The sequence below is a fragment of the Coturnix japonica genome, chromosome 2 (genome assembly GCF_001577835.2).
Source record: "Coturnix japonica isolate 7356 chromosome 2, Coturnix japonica 2.1, whole genome shotgun sequence".
NCBI lineage: Eukaryota > Metazoa > Chordata > Aves > Galliformes > Phasianidae > Coturnix > Coturnix japonica.
This window is the reverse complement of record NC_029517.1, coordinates 37,171,361-37,193,846: the sequence shown is the minus strand read 5'-3', so window position 1 is coordinate 37,193,846 and position 22,486 is coordinate 37,171,361. Positions and strand designations below refer to the sequence as shown.

The window sequence follows — 22,486 nt, the reverse complement described above, 5'->3', positions numbered from 1 at the left end:
TAGATCACACCAGGGGAAAACGAAGAACACGACAAGTAAAGTGATTTGCTTTTGATATAGGAGAACGCATATGCAGTCTTATATTAATAGAGTGATGAGGCAGGAAAGTCATGGGACACATTCATTTCTTGTATAGGAACGCATTTAGATTGATGTTTGTGACATAGTGCAGCTCTGATGCCTGGGGTTAATGAATATACTGCAGTTAAGGTGATGCGGATGTAACAAAATAACTAATGCTTCACCATGAAGCAAGATACTTGTATCTGTGGCATTCATGGCCACAGGCAGCTTTCAAGAAATACATAAATTAGACATTTGGGTTACAAAAGGTCATGCCTGAGGAAGGATTGGCACGGCTTCCCTTTCTACCACCAATCAGCAGCTCAGTTCAAGCCAAAGAAAACAGACAAAAAATGCGTTCACATAAGGGGTAAATAACCTTACAGCAAGACACTGCTTTGAAGCAATTTTACTGCACCTTTCATTTTCCCAAAGTCAGTTTCAGTACAATAGGTCAAACAAACAAAGGGTGAAGAGTTGGGCCCCTCCCGGTCTCTACTTATCTTGACACCAAGTGCTGCACTTAGAGGTCTCAGGGAGGAAGGCCTTAAGGAAGATAGTCTCTTTCATTAGACTAACCTACGGCAGAGGCCAAAGCAACAACCCAGGAACACTTCTTTCTTCATCACTGAACGGAAGGAACAAAGCTGATCCTTCACCAAAGGCAACAAGTGGGTAGGAAATGACAGTAGGAAAGGAGCTGCTGATTTGTAGGAGCTCAGCAAACAACAGGCGTGCCGACAAGCTACGAAACCCGCTTGTAGCCAGACTACCCTGGTCTTTGTGTTACATGCACAGAGATGCTGGGATGACTGAAGTCAGTGGGAATTTTACAACACATTTTAACAGTATCAAAAACTAAATCATTGCAATCTTCTTTTCATAATAACTGTTTTGATTCCCATCAACTCATCTGGACTCTCTTTGGACTCTCTTTGCACCATGTCTCAGGATCATCTTCTTGTTTGTGTACATTGTCTATTTAACAGAGGAATAGCAGCTAGGACAAGTCAGAACTGTGCATTCTAAAACACGATTCTCCATGATATTTTGTTGTACATGAGATCTAAACTAAAGAGGAACATTGAAAAAATTAAGATCAGTAGAAAACAGCTTTTGAAATGACAATGACTGCGGGCATAGTTTAGGGGCTTTTAGGGGCTGGCATTCAACCACTCAGAATCACAGAATCACAGAATGACCCGGGTTGGAAGGGACCTCAAGGATCATGTAGTTCCAACCCCCCTGCCTGGCAGGGCCACCAAACATACACCTTTACTAGATCAGGTTGCCCAGGGCCCCGTCCAACCTGGCCTTGAACACCTCCAAGGACGGGGCATCCACAACCTCCCTGGGCAGCCTGTTCCAGGGCCTAATCACTCTCCTAGTGAAGAACTTCCCCCTAACATCCAACCTAAATCTTCCCTCTTTTAACCTAAAACCATTTCCCCTTGTCCTGGGGAAAATTTACTCCATTTACTCCAAAAATTTTACTCCATTTACTAAGACAGTGAAAACTGAACGTAACCAAGCTCAGAGAATTCCATCTCATTTATTGCTCTGTGCTCTGTTTAATTTTAACTTGACCTGGCAAAATACTTCTTGAGATTCCCCATCTCATCTCTGACACACTGTCCTGACTTGCTTACTTTAGGCAAACATTTGCTAGACAGTCCTCCGTTACTGCACAAAGAGAACATCAAGTTCTTTGTGCAAATGTCTGGTCATGTTTCACGATGGTCAAAGTCTGGAAAGAGATCCCAAATGTGAATAAAATGTTTGTAAACATTATTCTGTGTTCCTATCGTTACTTTTTGCTGAGAAGAGAAAGGGAAACATCTTGAAACAGCTGAAACAAATTACAAAGATGTTGAGTCCTATTAATGTAAGACTTATTCAAAACACTAAGAACTGTGGTTTCTGGTTTCTGTGGAACTAAATATAGTAATTTCTCAATTATAATTATCCTCCTGAGCAGTAGAAATTTTACCTGATATTTAGACTCTGAAAACAGCCAAATTCACATGCACTGGAACAAAAAAAGAACAAAAGGAAGGAACAAACAATAATAATGTCCTGTCTGTACGGTGCTACACCACACAGAAGAAGAAATGTTTTCATCCTGGAGGTCGGCTGGCAACCTGTAAGTCATATAACCGTTGGGACCGTCCTCTGCATCCCAATGATCACTGCTTATGCACACAGTGGGGCTCCAAAATATAAATCAGAAATTCTGACAGAGATCCTGCTTTTCCATGTGTTCACTCATTTCTTATACTGAAGTACTATTTAGCTTTTATCTAAAAGCTTTCCTTTCTGGGACATAGTTTTAGATATGTCCAAAACCCAGTCTGCCTAATCTGCCCCTTTGCCTATAGCACTCACAGTTAATTCAACCTGAAATATCTGTTTAGTTAAAAGAAAGCCCCTTCAGCAATGCAAGAAACAAACACTACAATAATTCACCAATAACCTCCTAAATCATTGTATTAATGTTGCAACATTGTTTTAAATGCCACAGTACTTTATCACAGTTTTGTCCAGCTATAGTTTTGTGAAACCATTAATGATGGATGTCTTACAGTGAGCAGAGCCTGTTCTTTCAGCTGCCTCACATCTCTCACCATAAGACCCTGTTCTGCCAAACTCTTATGGCAGGAGCTGTGCCTTCTATGTGATCTGTGCCAAGCCCAAGGAAAGGCTGCCCTGATGGAGATCCTGCAAAGCAGACCTTCAGCAGGTTGTCCAGAGCTGTGAGGCAGGAAAGCTTGAAGGAATAAAAGAACCAAAGCCACCCTCCCCACAAAAAACAAGCAAACAAACGAACAAACAACAAAAAACCTTATCGAATTATGACTGGGACAAAGAGGCAGAGGATTGAGCAAGTCAGAGGTAGGCACAACCATATGTTAAAGTATCTTTCTGTTAAGCAAGCAACAGTGCCAGAGAGAAAGTTCTTCACACATCTTCATCCTATCCCTAGTAAATACACATGGTGCTGCAGTCTGTAATTACAGGACCACAGATTTTCCTCTCCTCTGCAGCACCACCTGCATGCAGCAGCAGAATGGATAGTTGTCTTCAGAATTTTAAAGAGAGTGAGCTAAAATTAAAGTCAAAAATATCCACTTCTTGCCAAATTTTTGCTGGAAAACTGGTGGGGTTTTTTTCTTCTTTTTTTCTTTTCTTTTTTCCCAAAATACTTACCATGGCATTGCGCTTTGCTTCTTCTGAACATAGCTCTTACTGACTTGCGTATGGCTGCAAATAATCATTTCTTTCACACCTGAGACCCAAAGTCAGTGACCCAGAAAACAAGGAGAAAAGCAAGCACACTGCAAAGCCCACTCAACATCTCAGTAAGTTGCTCAACTTAGCATCTTGCAGGAACAATGTGTTGCAGGCAAAAGATAAAACTCAGATATTTACAAGGAAGCTACTGGCCAGGAGAGTGCCTTTTCTCCTTGAGTAATCCCTTTCCTTACTCACATCTCCAGTACTGCTTGGAACACACAGTACCCCACTCCACTCCCAGGAAAACCTTCCTGCTCCATGACCGTGACAGAAGCTCCTTGATGAAAGCAGTGTGTATTGTAGCTGTGTTCTGAGCCTACAGAAGACAACTGTGCATCAGTTTGCCTTGTGAGCTGCATCAGCAGTGGCAGGCACCCACCCACCCACAGGATCACCCTCCCTCACCTGATCCTGTCAGAGGTTGCTCAGAAGGGTCTGCAAGTAGCGACAGCCCAAGGCAGATTTTATCGCTTAGGTGCCATTTTAAAGTTACATTGCAGAGGTTTAACTTTTGGTGGAGGTTTCTTCTGGCTGTCCCTCTGCCTCTCAGTGTTTAACTCCTGCCTGAAACATTCTCCACATCTCCATTTTGAAGTTTCTGCCATACCTCCTCATATTTCAAAACTGCACGGCCTTGTGTTAGCTATTATCTGCAGCAGGAGTTGCAGCCTTGGGAATAGGATGATCATCAAATGAAAAGAGATGAGGATGCTAAAATACATGTCAAAGGAACTCTTTAATGTAATCACTACACATACATTAAATGGGGAAAAGAAAGGATCTCGTTAGTGGCTGTCTCATTTCCAGGCTGAATGAATGGAGCCTGTGCAGAACTGTGTCACCTTGAATCTATTTAAACGCAGGCCTGGGTAAAGCAGGCACATTTGAAGCTGATGACAGAAACCCGTCTTGTTCTCAGGTATGAAGCAGAGGTTTTTACAGGTTTCCTTTTAATTTGTGCACATCAGTCTATCAGCTAAACACAAACAGCAATTACTGGAGATGATAATCAGTGAGGCTTTCCTCACACAGCCCCCTCCCAGCCCTAACGGGGTTTTTTCAATGCATTCTTTGTAACTAAATGATGATATATCCAAAGACCGTGACAACAAACTGCTGCTTATAATCTTGCTTTCCTAGTTCATCTCCATTCTACAAAGTCTGATTTTAGGGCATCTCTAATTGGACCAAAACCACAGTGGCTGCCCAGAACAAGCTGCTGTTACAGCCTTGCTTTAATGACAGCAGTGTGATAAAACCCTTTTTGTTTTGCTTTGGAGGTTTTATCCCAGCAAAGCTGTGTTTGCACCCGGATCATCTGCACACACATATCTTGCAAAAACAAAGGGTATGAATGCTCACTCTCATGTTCTAATTCAATAAGAATGGAGTCATGCTCAGGACAGATTCAGTGAAGGAGGAACCAGGCTTCCAGCTCTTCCATTTCACTCATGTAAGGTAAGCTCCAAGCCTTCTCCTGGCCAGCCCCAGCTCCCACAGAAAGCAGTGACTCAGTGCTCCCATTCTGCAGGCCATTCCTTCAGAAGCAGGTGAATCAGTGCTAGCAGCTTCCACAGGAACAAGCCGAACAAAACGCCTTGCCGAAGATCTGACTGGCACTAAAATTCAATTGTGAGTTGATCGTAGAAAAGAGGGCTTGGTGCTCTCTCCAAGGGTAGGAGTTGTACTGCTTTTCTGGAATGGAAACAGGAACAAGTGCAGAAATATCACACTGCACAGCACTGGTTCTATAGGCACACATGGGAGGGCTCCCTGCAGCCTGGAGCTTGGACTGAAAGGCTCCTGCTGCTGCTGCAGGGGATGAAGCACGTTGCAAACAGGCAAGACTGGCAGTCGGAAAGCTGGGGGTCTGTTATGGTTCTGACCACCAGCTCATTCACCTTGTTGCCTTCCTCCTTTCCCTGTCAGCATTTTTACAGTGTTACCAGCAAATGCACCACACCATCATACACAGCATGGAAAACAACATTTTCCTGGCCAAGCAGCCCGGAAGCCAGGCTGATTCCAGAAGAAACAGTGGCAGGACTATTCATTTTAGCCACAGAGGGCCAAAAAATAAAAATAAAAAATAAAAAATAAAAAACAAAACAATTCACAACCGCCTTTGGGTTGCATAAGAGTTCTTGTAGGTACAGAGGAAAAGGATTGTTGTCTAGAGTTTGGCAGAGGTGAGGGAGAAGGAAACGTATTACATTCACTGTCCACCCAAGAAGAAAACTGATGCTTAAGTATGTCTTCAAAGCATTCTTCTCATGAAGAGATAATGGCATTTCATACATATTCCACCTTAACCTTGAGATATTGAGAATACTTTGCATGTTTGACCTTTTGGAAAATACCTGCATTCAATTTGAGAGGCATTTTCACCCTCTTACCATGTCAGTCCTAATACTGTTCAGCCTGCACTTGGAATACATTTGACAACATTACTAAAAGTCCTGTTTTCTTGGGTGTCACCAAACACTTCTCCCAAGGAAACACCGTGACCTCATCCAGGAAATCAAAAGCCTTTAGGAAACAGAACTCAAGTGAACAATATGATTCTGGAGGCAGATGGAAGTCACACAGATGTATGAATGCATGACACCAAGGACAACAGAATGATGGCACCTGAAAAAAGTGAGAGCTGAAACCTGACTTCAGTAGGAGTTTTGCCTGATCAAGAGCAAAGGACAGAGCCTAGACTTTGTACTGTATGTTTTCTTATTCATGTGCAGAAAGGTGAAGCTGCTGAACGAAGTGATTGATGAGAACAGAGTAGCTATTTCCCTCAGAAATTCAAAGTGAATCATTTTAAGACCACACTTACATGCACCTCTTTCAGGCAAAGCACTTGTTCAGCACATCAGAAGATGCCTCAACACTGTCACCTTCACGCATGCAGACACGCTTTGATTGCAGTAACTATTTTACTGCAAAAAGGAAAACAATCTCCACTGTTAATGACCCCAGAGGAAGCTCGGGGGCTGCTCGGGTGAGGGAAGAGGCTTCAGGAATCTCCCCCTGTGTTTCTGAGGCTGTTCCAAGAAGTAGGGATGCAGGAGCATCTACACAAAAGCTCTAAACTGCAGGCAAAGAAAAAGCAAAATGTGAGGAAAGTTTGAAGAGTGAACCATAATTTATGTCTTTTAAGTTTTCTACAGCACATGTTCCCACTGTACTGTTTATCTTAACATTTCTATGATTTTATTGCTAACAATTCAAAACCTGAAAACACATTAAAGATTTTGATGCATCTCTTAGGCTTCTGCTAAAGGAGAAAAGGCATAAACATTTGGAAATGACAGCTTCTGCTTTTGGTAACTTCTATGTTTCAGATTTGACAGTATCTATTTAGCATTCCCAGGCTCACCATTGCATTGGAATAAGCAAGTTAAACAAGATTTCCACCCTGAATCATGCCTCCAAAGGTTCATTTGAAGAATAAAGAAACAGTCATCAAAATTATTTTTATTCTCCAGAAAATGTAAATGTGAAACACAATTTTATGCGGCGCCAATAACATAAATAAGCACCTCTCAAGTTTCTATTTCAAGCACCTTTTGCATTCTGGGCATTTCACTCAAGTAGTAATGTATAGCATTAATCTGTGCAGCGTAAGGAAACATGACTGCAATTACAATTTACTCCAAATTACACCATCACAAGCTTTTGCTTGCAACTGCAGCATAACAACCTCTCAGAGCACTTCCAGCTAGGTAATATTTGGTTTTGTTATGGACAAATAGCCATCACAAGCCTTAGAATTACTGGGGCAAGTTTCAAGAGAGAATCTGCATCTAGCAACACACTGGTGTGAGGGAACGGTCTGAAGAAATCAGTATTATTGTGATGGAAAGTAAATACCTTTGTAACCAGATCCACGGCAACCACAAAACTCCACTTCTGCAAAGGGATCCATAATGCCTGACTTGAGGAACTGATTGAAAGCTCGGGAGGTATTGCTTGCCACCATTTAGCAGAGCCATAAAATTCCCACAAATAGAAAGTCTTTCTAGGCCATCAGTGTATGGAAAAGAAACAGTCAAAAGACATCCCTGGCAATTACTGTACTTGCTTCTTTTGCAAATCTAAATCCTCCTTTTTAGGGAGAATGCTACAGAAATCAGTACCTGCTGCCTTCTGCACGATGCACCTTTACTGCAGTGTTAACTCAGGTGATTGACACCTGAAGTCACTGAGATGCAGTGCCAGCAGCCACCCAGTCCAGAGCCCAGCACAGAGCCCAGCAAATACAGATCTTCTGAGTTAGGAGCCACTGCCTTGCTCATCACACATCATAACTTCTGTGTTAAACTAAATTGGATAAACTTCCACACACCAAAGCTGAGTTTTACATCAGTTCCCAAATGCCTCCCTTAGAAATCCAGTGATGTTATAAACCGACCCCAGTTCTTTCCCTTGCAAACAGCAGGAAGCCTTGCATGCCCTCTGGCTGCATAGAAGGCAATGGACATCTGCCATCACCTGGTAATTTACAGCTGACACCTCCAGCCGCAGCTCCGTGCTCACTCACTGGATGTGCAGTTCCAGATCCAATGGCATTACAGCATGAGGCTGAACCAGGTGTGGATACACAGTTACACCACTGCTGAATATGCAGGGCCAACCTCACCCTGGCTTTATGCTCCCTTTAAAGCAGCTACATGAAGACAGATAATACCTTACCCATCATCAAACCTGTCTTTATAAAGCCTACATCTCTTGAAGCAATTGGAAGCAACAGGTTTAGTTAATGGCAGACTTGTGTTATAAAGCACAGCTAAGAACCTCCTCCTAGGAGCTGATAAATCTGAATGTACCATATCTGGTTACCAGCCCACCTGGAAATGCACACAGCCATTACTCATCTTCACAGCACCCACGCTGGGAAGGAGAGGGCGGGAAGAATAACAGAGATTCGCCCTTTATCTACAGAAAGAAGAGAGCTCTTGTTTCAGAACCAACAGCCACAAACTTCAACGTGCACGTTGCTGATTGACAGTGGCAGTAATCAAACATGCAGCACTAACACTTCAGTGTTCCTGCTTCAAGTCCCTGGCTCAGCTTTAACACAGCATCCTAACAAACATGGTGTCTAGATGATGAGTGGGTGAGAAACGAAAGCTGCTCCTAAATGCATCCCCATTCCCTGCCCTTCAAGTTGGTGTCTCAGAGCAGGGCAGCAGGAGCACAGCTATGTAGGCACTACACAGCTGCTGCAGCTCAGAGCATGGCACATAGACTGGAAGGAACCCATCAGGTTGAGAACTCTCAAGGTGAAATACAGACACAGACACAAGCCCGTCCCACTTACAGGTCTGCAACAAACTACAGGTTAGCAAAGGACAGGGCTGACAGCTGGGGGGACCAGTACCAAATTCATTCACAGAACTGCATTTCCACCTCCTTTAAAATAAATGAGGCTAAATCAAGCAGTTAAGCTGAGAACCATTGGAATTTCCTTGTGGATGCCATCTTTCAGTACTTCTGTAGGCTTGCCTTAATGCTGTTAATCTGCCATTAGAATTGTCCTCCTTTCTCTCAAACAGCCAGACACAAACCTGGGCCGACATGCAGTCAGTCTGTGCATGCAGTGTTCCAGTGGGCTGGGGAATGCCCTGAACAACCCTTACAGTCTGGATGATGAAAAAGAATGGAAAAGATGCTTTTCTTCCCACAACTAAGACCTTTATTCACAGATGCCCCACACAGCAAAGCCACCCTTACATCTAACCCTGGAAACCCAGCTACAGCCAGAGATTTGCTGGGTTATTTTACTGGAAAGGTCATAACCAGGAGTTGTGTCATAACTGAAGTGCAATGTTTCCAAATGGAAATGAACCTGGTTTAGTAGCTAATATTTCCACCTCCATCAAAGCAAAAGGGAAATTCAAAGAAAACTGGCCAGGGCAACAAGTCCTTTAAGCTCTTTAATTACTACCAGTGCAGATGAGCAGGCTCAGAGATGCTGCCTGCTGTTTAACACTGAGATGGGCACCCCGTGCCACCTGCTGCCATGGTGCACAACTGAACCTGCAAAGACCAGAGTTATAAACCAACCCACGGGGCTCCCATCCTTCCTGGCGTATCCATCTAATCACTGCGAGCACAGGGAAATACTACTGGCTACAAAGCTGTTTAATTGACTCAGGCACACGGCAGTGGGTGCGCTGTAACACACGCAGCACACACAGCCTGCGGAGTGATGCATTTTTCAGGCTGAAACTAAGTCAGAACTTCTTACAGCGATGACCCGGAGCTGCCATGCCCTCCCCCCCCCCCTCCCCCCCCCGCCATCCACTATCTCAGCCACCATGAGGAGCCCGGGCGGGGTCCGCAGGAACTCCCTGTCGTAGGCGAGGGTGCTGGAGCTGGCCGACAGGTTGGCGGTGAAGGAGCTGCTGTGGTGGTCACCGTGTGAGAACGCGGGGCGCGGCGGCTGCTCCAGAGGCGGCGGAGGCTCCATGCTTCCGGGGCTGCCCCGCTCCTGGCCGGCCGGCCCGAGCCCAGCGGCGGGCGGGGGGGGCAGCGGTGAGGGCGGCCGCCTCACGGGCGGCGGGAAGGGATCGCCGCCTCCCCGCTTTGTGCGGCCCCGGCGCGCGGGGGGGAGAGGCGGGACCGGGGGAGCAGCGTCGCGGACGGCTGTGGGGTGTACGGGCCGCACCGGGGGTAGTGCGGTGGGGGAGCTCAGCAGCCAGCAGGAGCAGGGAGGTGATGGTCTCTTTGTGCTCCGCACTGGTGAGGCTGCATCTCGAGTGCTGTGTTCAGTTTTGGGCCCCTCACTGCAAGAAGAACATCGAGGAAGTGTGTCCAGGAAAGGGCAACAAACTTGTGAGGGGTCTGGAGCACAAGTCTTATGGGGAGCGGCTGGGGGAGCTGGGGTTGTTCAGTCTGGAGGAGGCTCAGGGGAGACCTGATTGATCCCTACAGCTGACTGAAAGGAGCTGTGGTGAGGTGGGGGTTGACCTCTTCTCACAGATAACAGTGATGGGATGAGAGGGAATGGCCTCAAGTTGCACCAGGGGAGGTTCAGGTTGGATATCAGGAAGAATTTCTTCTCAGAGGGAGCACAGTGCAGTGGCACAGGCTGCACAGGGAGGTGGTGCAGTCACCGTCCCTGGAGGTGTTCAAGAACCGTGTGGATGTGGCACTGAGAAACATGGTCTGTGAGCAGTCACAGCCATGGGATGATGGTTGGACTGGGTGATCTTAGTGCTCTTTTCCAACTTTAATGATTCTGCAGTCCTATGAGGTGTTGGTTTTTCTTCCAGAGCAGCTGAGGAACACTGTGGAAACCCATGGTTGGTAAGCACCATTTGGTAGGCCCATCCCCAGCATTGTCTATCTGCACTGTCACCTGTAGGCAGCACTAATGGAGACATCGTAGGAATATGAGTTGCTGCAGGTGGTCAGTGGGAATGCGACCACCATGCAGAGCTACAGGCAGACATCAGGGCCTGGGAGGTGCAGTAGTCCTCTGAGGGCTGAAACTGGGGATTTAGCTGGCATCTCACAAACAACCCAGAGTCTCTGTGGTGTAAAAGGCAAACACTGAAAGACACTGGAAATGGAAAGTATGAGGTCATTATTAAACTACTACCTGACAGCGCTGAGCTGTTCCCTAACCTGTATTTGTTTGTACTTTCCAGTCTAGCCTTAAGTGTCCCCTTAAAAATAAATAAATACATACAAACGTGGGTCATTTAAGAGCTTCTGAAGCAATCTTCCATTCCACAGAAAGCACAGCGTTTCAAGAACCAGCCAGCAGGTGATAGCTTCCTTCAGCGTTCAGGAATTCTCATTAGTGAAGCATTTCTAAGTGGCAGCTCAGTAAAACTGAAGTGTTTTCCATATGTCTGGTGGCTATTGTCCTCGAATTGTTTACTGCTGCTCTCCCGCTGGCTAACAAAGGATGGGCTCGCAGTGTTACCTTTCAGCAGGGGACTGAACGAGCTGGAGGAGGAGGAGGATGCAGAGTTTCTCCCAGCAGCACGGGAAATGTGAATTACCCAAAGGAACTGCTGCTTATACTTGATTGTGCCTCCCTCGTGCTTTGAAGGTGTGCCTTGGCTCGGGATCAGTGGAGCCTCTGCATGGCATATTCAAAGGCACGGGTGACTTTGCTTTGAGGTGGCAGAAAAAAACGTGGCAGCGTTTTGCAAACATGAGCTGTGGGACATCAGAATGAGCTGCCGGTTACTCAGTGGGGTATGATATACAGATACACCGTGTGAGGGGAAAAGAAAGTAAGACCATAAGCAAACCGCACTTAACATCTCATAACATATAACACAGCATCTCAATCATAAATGATGTTACACTTTTTACTATCTCTTGTGTGTGTGTCGGTGTGGAGTTACCAGTGTTTCTGTACTGGTTGCACTCCTGTTTTAGTCCCTTTAAAAGTAAGAGCTGAGATGGTAAGGAAGACTGTGCATTGGTTTGTGTAGAGACCATCCTCAGCTGGTTATGTGCTGACTGTTCAGCACTGCCAAGCTTCACCCCAGTGCCGGAGCCACTGTGAGATGCCCCTGTTGCTTGTTGTCAGCGTGGATCCATTGCTTGCAGCGCTGAATCGCTGTTTTCAAACTTCCCCATCCACAAGTGAGTAAACGTGGGGCTCAAATTCCTATCAGTAGCAATGCAGTAATCTAAAACTATCACTATAGCAGACGTTTTTAATGGCTGCTGAGGATGTCACATATTGGAACTGATTCAACAAGAGGTGGATGGCTGCATTGCTGGGCGACTTCTCTCCACTGGAGAACACTTTGCTCTGACATCCCTAATTAGCAACATTTTCTCCAGCAAACGTAATGAGTTTCACTAAAAAACACCATTTAGAACGTTAACTTTGAAGCTCTGGCTTTTTGTTTTGCATCTGGTGCTGAAGGCTCCGACTGAAAAGCCTGCAGGGAGCATCTGAGCTTAGCTAGATTTTTTTTTTACACGCAGATAGCATCAGAAGCAAAAGAACTGAATGCTGCTGCTCCAACAATCAACCTTTCATTACAAAGCTACCGAGAGAGAGGAAGGTGGCCCATTTTCTGTCTTTTAAATGAACCCTTCAAGGGAAGGATTAGCGAGCCTTGCAAACATCAGTCAGGATTCTTACCTTTGTTTGTCAGCTCCTGTATCTCCTCACAAAGTAAATTGAGATTAGAAAAAATAAATAGATACCCAATGTGTAGTAAGCTTTTCTGTTAAATCGTTTTAGCAAAAGCAAAAGAGCTGATAAAAGTATTATAACGTTTCTAAGTAAAGGAATTGTTGCTGAAAGGCCCTGATATCTAATTAAGAGATTCTTCCACTTAAGCTGGTTTGGATCTCAAATCCTGAGGAATCAACATATTTGAGATTTCTGACCCAGCTCTCCAGAACCACCCTATTAGCAGCACTGTGGCCAACTGGAAGTGCTCATTAAAGTCTATTCACACCATCAAGGAGCTGAGATGACTGGAATTTCCTTAGGTGTTTTTTTTTTCAGGTTTTGAAATACAACTTCCCTTCACCCCTCCCAAACCTCAGAACTTCCAAACGTCCAAGTGAGCTAAACAAAACAAGGGAACAGATCAAGGTGAGGTGACTGAAACTTCTCACTAGTCATCGGGACATTTCAGCCACCAACAAAAACATACGTTTTTAACAACATGGGAGCGATCAGAGAAAAATAAGTGAGTTTATTCTCAAGGGAACAAGGAAGGAATTGTACCTGCTGTAGAACCTAGGCTAAATGTAAGGAATAGGGATCAGTGTCAGATGTCCAGGCCGAATCTTTTCACCCTTGACATCCTACTGTGCTCATCCGAGGATACTTCCACAAAGCAATAAATCAAGTGTTAAAGCTATGTTTGGAATACTTCCTAATGGCTTTTTGGAACCAGCAATGTATAGGCTTTGAGCTGTGTATTTAGAGTAAATAATTAATAACATGCATGACACTGACAGCTCACCTAGCTGGACAGAAAATCTGATTTACACTAGCCTGAACCAGAAATACTTGACTTTGACTTCAGTAGTGAGATATACTACAAACATGCCTCGTGATAAATCAAGACAAATGACTCTGCATGAACCAGCATTTAATAGAGTAAAATTGGCTTTCATTATGGAGATACCCAGCCCTTCTAACGTTGCTGCAAGAGAGAGTGAATAGATGATAACCTCTCATCTTCAAAATGGCTCTGGCTCTTCAAATCCATAGAAGGATTTGTGTTTGTACGTGAGGTTACTGAACACAGCATTTGTTTGGCTCTGCAGCCCAGACACCCCAAAATTCACAAACCTATGATTAGTACTAACTCAGAGTCCATCAACTGAGTAATAAGAGTGCATGGGATTTCACCACCACATACAAAAGTTACTGCCTTAATGGAGGAAAATACAAAATTGGCTGTTGACATTCCATGGGCCTTCTCTTTCAATTATTTCTTTCTATGCAGGAAGTTTACCTGTGTTACATGAACAGAGAGGCAAGTCTGGAGACACACAGGCATTTTACCTGTCAAAATGCTCTTATTACATGTGAACTGCCCCATAGAGAATTAAGACCATTCTATGAACAGTAAGATACTGGCTTTTTGATTTCATTTCTGAAACACGTTACCATGATTCTATGTAATCTGTTCATTGTAAGAGATCATGATAAGAAAAGAAGTCACAAAGTACATAAACGGTGTGTTTTCTATGCATTAGGCTTTCACCAGCTGTTCCATCTCTGGGAATCTAAGAATCCTTCCCAAACACAACTGTGCCTTAAATAGCGTGTTGAGGAAAAGCTGCTTATTTCCTTCAGAGCAGATCTGTACTTCACAGTCCCTGCATGCCACATGCATACACTTAACTTCAGGGCAGAGAGTGCACCTACTCAGTTAAGGGAAGAGATAAAAGCGAGAAGCGTGAAGTCTATGTACAAATCTCAGAATGGATGTTGTGGTTGTATTGTATATACTGTATTTCAAGGGATGCTTCTCAGTTGTCTTTAGCTGCGCACCTGCAGATCACAAGTCACTTGGATACTCAAGTGTCCTGTACCATGTTACCGTGAGGGATGAAATGTGGGCAGATGCGTTACAGTCCTGCACAGCTCTTCTTTGCATAGCCATCCCCTGTGGGATAAAGACATTTAACTTCTATCAACTATAAGAGCAAAATTTTAACACAGCAACACTTCAGACCACATAATGATCTGAAACACAAATGACCAAGAGAAACGCTATCACTATAAATCGCTATCAGTAAATCAGGCCTTGCCAGTAGACCAGTGTCAAAGTACTTTTATAGACACAAAGAACAAAGCGACCCTGTGATTATTATCACGAAGTGACCCACACAACAGTCTCAGCTCTGAAACAAAACGAAACAAACAAAAAAAACCAACACCCAAAGAAACAAATATCTGCGGCACAAAATAGAGTTAAGTTTAACTCAAAGGACACACAGGTGCATGTACTTTTAGAATACATAGAACGCTTCTCATGACTATGAATTATTACTGGATGCCTTCAAAGCATTAGCATTGCAGATATGCAGAGCTGCTCACACTGGCTAAGTCTTGTGCCAGTTCATGAAAAGATAAGTGCAGTGATGCAACACGCTTTGTATGTGCTTCTATTCTAGGTTCCAGAAGGCAGCTGTTGCAGGAGAAACAGGAAGCCAGAGAAACAGGAGATAAATAGAAGAGAATGATTTTCCTGTTAAACCGTTACATATTTTTGGGGAAGAGAGTGTGTTCTCTAGCAACACCTGCTGGGATTTTTAAAGGAATCAGAAGATGTATTTGGTTAAATTTCTTAATTCACTTATTCTGCTTTGAAAATGGACGGCTTTGCGCTGTGTAAGAACGGCGCACTGTGGAGCCTACAGAGCAGCTGGGGGATGCGTTTTGGAGGGACTGGAATTTCCTCAGAACAAAAGCTTATCCCATTTATGACATGTCTTGAGAAAGCTTATCCTGTCAAGTCATTTACCACCCTGCTACCAGCTACTGAGCATGGATAATGCTTCTTTGCTAGATCAGTGAAAGAAAAGAGAATTTCAGAAGAAAAGGTTTTCATTTGGGGATTTGAGGAGAAGAGCTGATAGGAATTAGACTATCTAAGCTCTTTGAACCATGAAAAACACACCAAGAAGGATTTTACTAAATGCTCATATTACAGCTAAAATACAGCCTTTCTATTGAAGGCGACCTCATTACCTAGGTATCTGAATGTGCAAGTAATGTGAATTGGCACAGCCCTGTGGATTGTGCTATTAGATTTGGATACTCTGAGATGGATGGGGCTCTAATTACTAATATCGAGGTGAATTAAAAGCACCATATATTCATGAATGTCTGACATAGCTTGAACTAGAGACAATTCTGACGGGAGATTTGTTAATCCCCATAAGCATCACAGTTAAGAAGTTGGGTTTACTGTGGACTTTGAGGATGGATGACGTTCACATTCAAGAAAGTTCAGACTCTGCTGTAAATACTTGCTGCGGCGGGGTTATAAATAAGGTCAATTTACTCCAAGTTGCCTTTTTCTACTAAGAGGGTATCATCAGTTACAACGTCTTCTTATCATTTACATCACTTTCAGATCTTTTCTTTTTTATCCCTCCATTTTGCCTTCCTCAGAAAGATTCAATCAGATGTTCAGGAACCAAACAGTATAAGTTTGTGCAAATGAAGGTCATGCATCAGACTTCTGTGCTACCTGTTTAAATGATGCTATGATTACTATTACGTTGAAGTACTAATCAGGGAGATCATATATTTGTGATTCATTGTTCGGGCTGGCAGTACAAGGGAAAACATCAGTTAGCAAGGACACATTCAAATCAGTTACTGCTTTGATGAAATCTGAGGTTATTTCTTGCATGCAATCATCCTTCTTGTTCTAGAAGACTAATTCTATGGACTGTACAAATTCATTACTGCAAGGTCTCTCCATATAATTCATCAGTAAAAGAAATGGGGGTAACACAATGACACAAATGCATCAATGCTAAAATACAGGATTTAATAAATTATCTTCATAAATAACAAGGTACAACACTGAGATATTCTATCGCAATGAAATATGAGGAATTTAAGTTGAAATTCCTCCGGCCTTCAAAGTAACCCCAGCTGTAAAACAACTGAATGTAAGGCAATCAAGAAAAAGGAAGACACTCATAGGAAAGGAAAAGACACTGGTAAAGGCACCTGTACTAAGTATGTGGTTATCACACACAGAATCACAGAATGACCCAGGTTGGAAGGGACCTCAAGGATCATGTAGTTCCAACCCCCTGCCTGGCAGGGCCACCAAACATACACCTTTACTAGATGAGGTTGCCCAGGGCCCCGTCCAACCTGGTCTTGAACACTTCCAAGGACGGGGCATCCACAACCTCCCTGGGCAGCCTGTTCCAGGGCCTAACTACTCTCCTAGTGAAGAACTTCCCCCCAAATCATGGTTATTTCTTCCTGTAAGAGCTCAACGGGAGCTGCAAGCATGCACAGCTGCCTCTCCAGGAAGGGGGAACTCAGGGGCAGCAGGCCTACAGTGTACCTCGTGTGCAGCACAATATTAGGAAGAACAGCACATGAAAAAGAGCTATTCTTTGAGATCTGCTTACTGGATTTCTACGTATTTTACTAATCACCTCAAGCCAGATCATCATAGTATCATCATGGTATCATAGTCTCGTGCGGGTTGGAAGGGACCTTAGAGATCATCGAGTCCAACCCCCCAAGATTCGAGCCTCTGTGTAGCAGAGAGGCACTTCTACCACTTGCGCCACAGGGGGGATTCGAACCCAGGGCCTCCAGTGTTGCAGTGCGGCATTCCTACCACTTGCGCCACTGGGGCACACAATACTTTGATAATACTTTGGAAATCAATAATATAGATAATACTTTGGAAATCAAAATAATATTTCCAAAACTCTGTCTAGCTAAGCAAAGCCTTGTGACGTATTAAGCCCAAGAATACTGCACAGAATAGTGATAAATCTCATGTTGGCACTGTAATACTTCAGAACTGAAATCAGACTTGGCACTTTTCCTTGTTCAATTGCTGTCTGTGCATGTGCACATCTCCATTCTTTACAAAAGTGTATGTGGCACACAAAGACGTTTAGACAGCAAACAATCCTGGGAAACAAATTCACCTGTTCTTTTGGATGTGTTCAGAACAGTCACAGTTCCAGGACCCTCCCTTTAACAGCCCAGAGGAAAGAACGGCTTCAATCCGAACTCAGGCCATCTCCTCTGAACAGATCAGGTTCCAAACTTACCCCTTGTAACTTATGCAACAATAAACGACGTCAGTTTTAGTGATGTGTTGATGAGGACCTCATCTGAGGTCTGACTACTTGGTGCGGAGTTCCCATTCATTATGAGTTTTAAATCAATCTAGTCCAAGCTAGTGATTAAAACAAGGTATCTGAAGCTATAATGCACCAGTTTTCCACCCCATTTCCTAAGATCCACCTGCCCATCCACTCTGGACCTAAATTCTGTCCCAACATTAGGAAAGCAGAGATGTGTAGACCTCCCAGTATCAGCTTATTGCTCCTTGAATGATCCCCTTATTCAGCTCCTGTGCTGACCTGACACACTCCATCCAAACGTACTTGGCTCACCAAGTGTTTTTCATGTCCCCAGCTCCTTTGATTGTTAAGATCACATAAAAATCTTAATAGCTGGAGCTATGTGTATCTTGTTTTCCCTGGGGCTTCCACTTCTAGTTCTGAACAGAGGGAAGAAGATTGCCTCCGAATTTCAGGAACAGAATTTTCAGGAGCTTTGCTTTGAGAGCCTCTCTCTGCCTGCTCCATCAGACTTAATCCTTCCTAATTTACTTTTGAGACAATGACAATCTAATGGAAAGGCAAGCAACACTCCTGATTACTTCTCACCTGTTAAATGCAGCGGGTGAAAGAATGGGAGTCCTTACCCTAAGGAGCTTGCAGCTCACAGATCACCTCTTGCCAGCCTTTCTCCTAAATATCTCTGCATGCTTCTGATCTCACACAATCTCACTGCGAACTGAACTAAGTGCATATTTCCTCTGTACAATCCATCCAGAGTGCATGAACAGCATATTTTCCTAATCTCAAGTTTTCTGTATATTACTTGAAGACTGATACATGGAAGAAGGGAGGGGGAACTTGAAACACAGCTGCTCTATCTCTGTGCATGTGGATATTTTGAGTGTGCTTGTGGAATCTCCCTTGCACTTCAGCAACTGCTACAGGTTTTAGTTTTCCAGGTTTTAGTTTTGAAGAGAACTGTGTTGCTGTGAAGCTGCTCCTGATGCATTATGACATACCAAAGGGGGTTTAAATCAGCTCTCCAAAGCTCTGCCTGGACTCCTATATTTTAAAGCATGTTCTTGGCTTGCCAGCTCTTGCACTGGTCTCACTCTGTCTCCTCTACTCTCTAAGGAGTGCAAGTACTTCAAATTCTGTTTCCTCTCCTCCACACACAGTATATACAAATGGCATTCGAAACAATTTACATGCAGGGTGGGCAGCTCAGCCCCAGGCCACTCTTCCCTCATTGCAGACCTGATGGGATTGCTTTCTAGAAGCAAACTGTGCCTGCTCTTTTCATCTGCTGCCCTACAGTGCCTGGCATTGTGAAGCCAAGCGCATTGTGTTGTGGAAGAAAGGCCACACCTGGAAAATGTCACGCTTGGGAAATGCGCGTTCCTTTGCCAAATGGTAATGGTTATATGCAGATAAATTTTAAGTTTTAGGAAAAAATTGGTGAATTCGTGGCTAAATTAGAGAGAAAATCTCAGGAAAAAAAAAATGAGTATGGTGAAGTACATTAAGAATATATGCAGGATACTATGGCTCCAGAATGCAAATGCACTAAGAGCAAATTAAGCAGCTTTTGTTAGAAAGTTGAAGCACTCTGCTGGGTGAAGATGATTGCTGCCTGCCCTGGCTTTGGTTTGATCACACATCCCAGCCTGAGCAGCTGCTCCTGCCCCAGGGAGCGCCGCTAAGAAAACCTGAGCTGCTGCTGCTTGAAAGCGGTGAATGTATGAATAAAGATGTGAGCAGAAGGATTCCAACCAGCAGCTTAACATTTTGGAAGATCTTTTTCCATACTTTGCATCTCTCCTGGGCACCGGCACAGGGCACAAGATATTTCTTCTCTGTAGAAGCCTTCAGCTTGGAAAAAAAACGCAGATGAGCAAGAAAATCAGAGGATAAAACTGAACTTGGACAAGGGGAGACTGGTAGGACCAGTGCAGCCACAGCTACCACCCAGCTCCAGGTTTAAAGATTATTATGCAGCTGAGGTCTACATTTAAAGAAACAAACAAAGTCGGTCACATTCAAATGCGACTCTGCAGAGTAAGAGGAAATTGGAAGGATTTCTGAACTTAAATGCCCCATTAAAACACTTGTGTCAGAACTGGGCTTTGTTCCAAAGCACCGGCCCACCATGGCTGCCTCTGTTCAGTCACCACAACACAGAGCACAGAGCCTTCAAAATCATGTCATGATACATGATGGTTTAATTATCAATGCAACAATACAGACAGTAGGTACCAGAAAGAATGGCATGTCTAAAAAGCTGCTTCACAGTTACTGAAAAGCCAACAGCATTACTTATGTGTTTTAAGTTTGCATTTTAAAGAGTAGCTAATGCTTCATAACTGTCTCCATATTATTATTTACATGTATCAGGAACCCTGCCAGCACTTGCTACCAGATTTGGCTTGCTTCCCAATCCTCCTCACCCTTAAAAAAGGCAAAAAAGCAAACTCAAAATCCCCCATTGTGCTCTCTGAGTCTACTGCATGGCTGTGTTTAGTCATTAAGCTGCATGATATTCGCTAAGTCCACTAAACACAAAAGATCCAGCAAGAATCCACCCCGCTGAAAGCTGCAGTGCGTTTCTATGGCAAGAAAGTAATGGGATTTGTAATGGATGTGGACTTGGAGAAAGGAAGGGCAAACCAGTTCAGTGAATGTCATTCGTTTTCAGCTGAACATTGAATCTGTGTTATTTGCACACACGTGGCACGTCAGAGCTTCAGAGACTTGGGGTGTGTTTATACTACTGTTCTCCCAAAATAGTAGCAATGTTTCCAACTAACCCAAATTGTCTTACTGCCTCCCTACACGAGACCATAGGAAGGTCTATGCATTAACTTCATAGCCAAGAAACTTTAAATATACAGCTGATCACAGCTAGTGCCAGGGCAGCTGAAGAGTGTTCCTCCTGATGGGTTGTGCTCCTACAGAATTCACAGCCCCCTGCAAGGATTACTTGCACATACAGACTTTCAATAAATGGTAGATATGGGTCTAGCTGCATAGACGAGCACAAATGCATGTACATGTACACACACCCACCTTATGACAGGAAGAACTCTTCTGAAGGTTCCCTACATAGCAGCATGTTTAGAAGCAGCCACGCAAAGAAGGGAGAGAAACTGGAACAGCTTTGAAGAAAAGCCCCTAGGATGAAATATACTGAATGACTTGGGCCCAGGTGAGAAAAAGCAAATACCCAATTCGGCCACAAGAAGAACAACTAACATCACACAGCGTAATATTACACACATTATTATATTATTTAATATATTACAATATTGCCCATTACACTGGACAGACTCTGGCAGTTCCTCATTTGAACATCAATGACTGCTCACATACAGAACTGTGCTGAATTTATTATTCGCTCATCCTTATGGTGTGAATTATGAGGGAGTCGTACATGTAAAAGTATTATTCTGTGCTTTTTCTAGCAACTTACTGAAATAATCAACATATGGTTCCCAGCGCTCCCTACCATTACCCTTTACAGTCTCTCTCTAAAACTGATACTGTAGTTAATAGGTAAATATCATAGTTAAAGGAAAATAGGAAGGGGGAACTCTGAGAGAGCTGCCATTCTGTTGGGTGTCATTCTACTGTCCTCATCTTAAAGTCCAGTTCTGTAATTGTTTTCTGTAAGAGCAGGATGGGGAGTATCTGAAGTACCCATACAAGGCATGGCAGCAAGAATTTGCAATCAAATTACAACAGACTGAGAAGCAGGCTCCATTTAAGCCAAATGCCAGATACCTCTCCTTTGCACATGCTGGGATTGGAGGCAGATACTCTTTTCATCCATTATTCAAAACTGAAGCGTTAACTTCTCCTGCTCAGATTTCCATCAGCTCACTGCAGATCACTGGAGAAAAACTCAAGTGTGACCAAGAACCTGGTGGAAGAGAAATAATTTTACTCCTAATAATAAGAAATGCTACGTGTTTCTGGATGCTTTATTCTAGCATTCATCACCCCATGTGATATCTGTGTACTTCGTTCGTAAGGCTCCAACCTTACAATAAAACGAGTGGGAAGATGGGGAACAGACATCAGCACAGGGCACGTGAAAGGGAATTCTTGTCTGCCATGTTTCTTGTACCTGAGTGTCAGCCTGTGTGTTGATAAGCACCAATCCAGCGAGAAAGCATTATCCCTATGGCAGAAAATGCCTCCACCAAAGAAATATATCCACCCTAATTCTCTTGTGATGGGTTTTACCTCCCTATTAACTCAGACTTATTAGAATTCAAACAGTACTTTTAATACACCTACATATTTATTCTACCAGTTCATTTAATGTACCTTTAAATTAAAAACAACATTGAGTTATAAGGACAGAGAGAAATGACCTAATGGCTAAAACTCTGGCTTAAAATTAAGTACAAAATGCGTCCTCTCACAGGTTGGCTGGGCAGCCATCTTCACCCATCTCAGTATCCCTACCAGTAAGTGAAGAATCAGGACATTGCTCTCCTTCTATGGTAGGCTTTCAGGGAGACTGTGTTATTTTGTTCCCCAAAAAATCCCATTCTTCCTTAACTATACAGTGCTTCACAACTATGTACTGTCTAACACACTGAATTACCTTCATTCACAAGAAACCTTAGAAAAGAGGAAACACTAAGTAAAAAAACCACCACAAACTGAGAGCTGTAGTCTCTGTCTCATGACCAGGTAGCAAGGAATTAACAGCTGATGCAAAAGATGGTGTCTGTTCATAATTCAGCTGTCCAAAGACACTTCACATCCACGTTCACATCCATGAGGAAGATAGACTTAAAGTAATGCAACCTTCCTGCCCACAGCTGCAGCT

At 43.7% G+C, this 22,486-nt stretch overlaps 1 protein-coding gene across 1 annotated transcript in view; it reads right to left on the bottom strand.

Annotated features, from left to right (window-relative positions):
• The window catches only part of CMTM8 (CKLF like MARVEL transmembrane domain containing 8), a 34,183-nt gene extending 24,279 nt beyond the window's left edge, over positions 1-9,904 (bottom strand). The window contains exon 1 of the mRNA XM_015854001.1: positions 9,662-9,904. Within this exon, the coding sequence (XP_015709487.1) occupies positions 9,662-9,826 (165 nt within the window). The 5' untranslated portion in view covers positions 9,827-9,904. The remainder of the gene's footprint in view (positions 1-9,661) is intronic.
• Between the last annotated feature and the right edge of the window lie 12,582 nt (positions 9,905-22,486).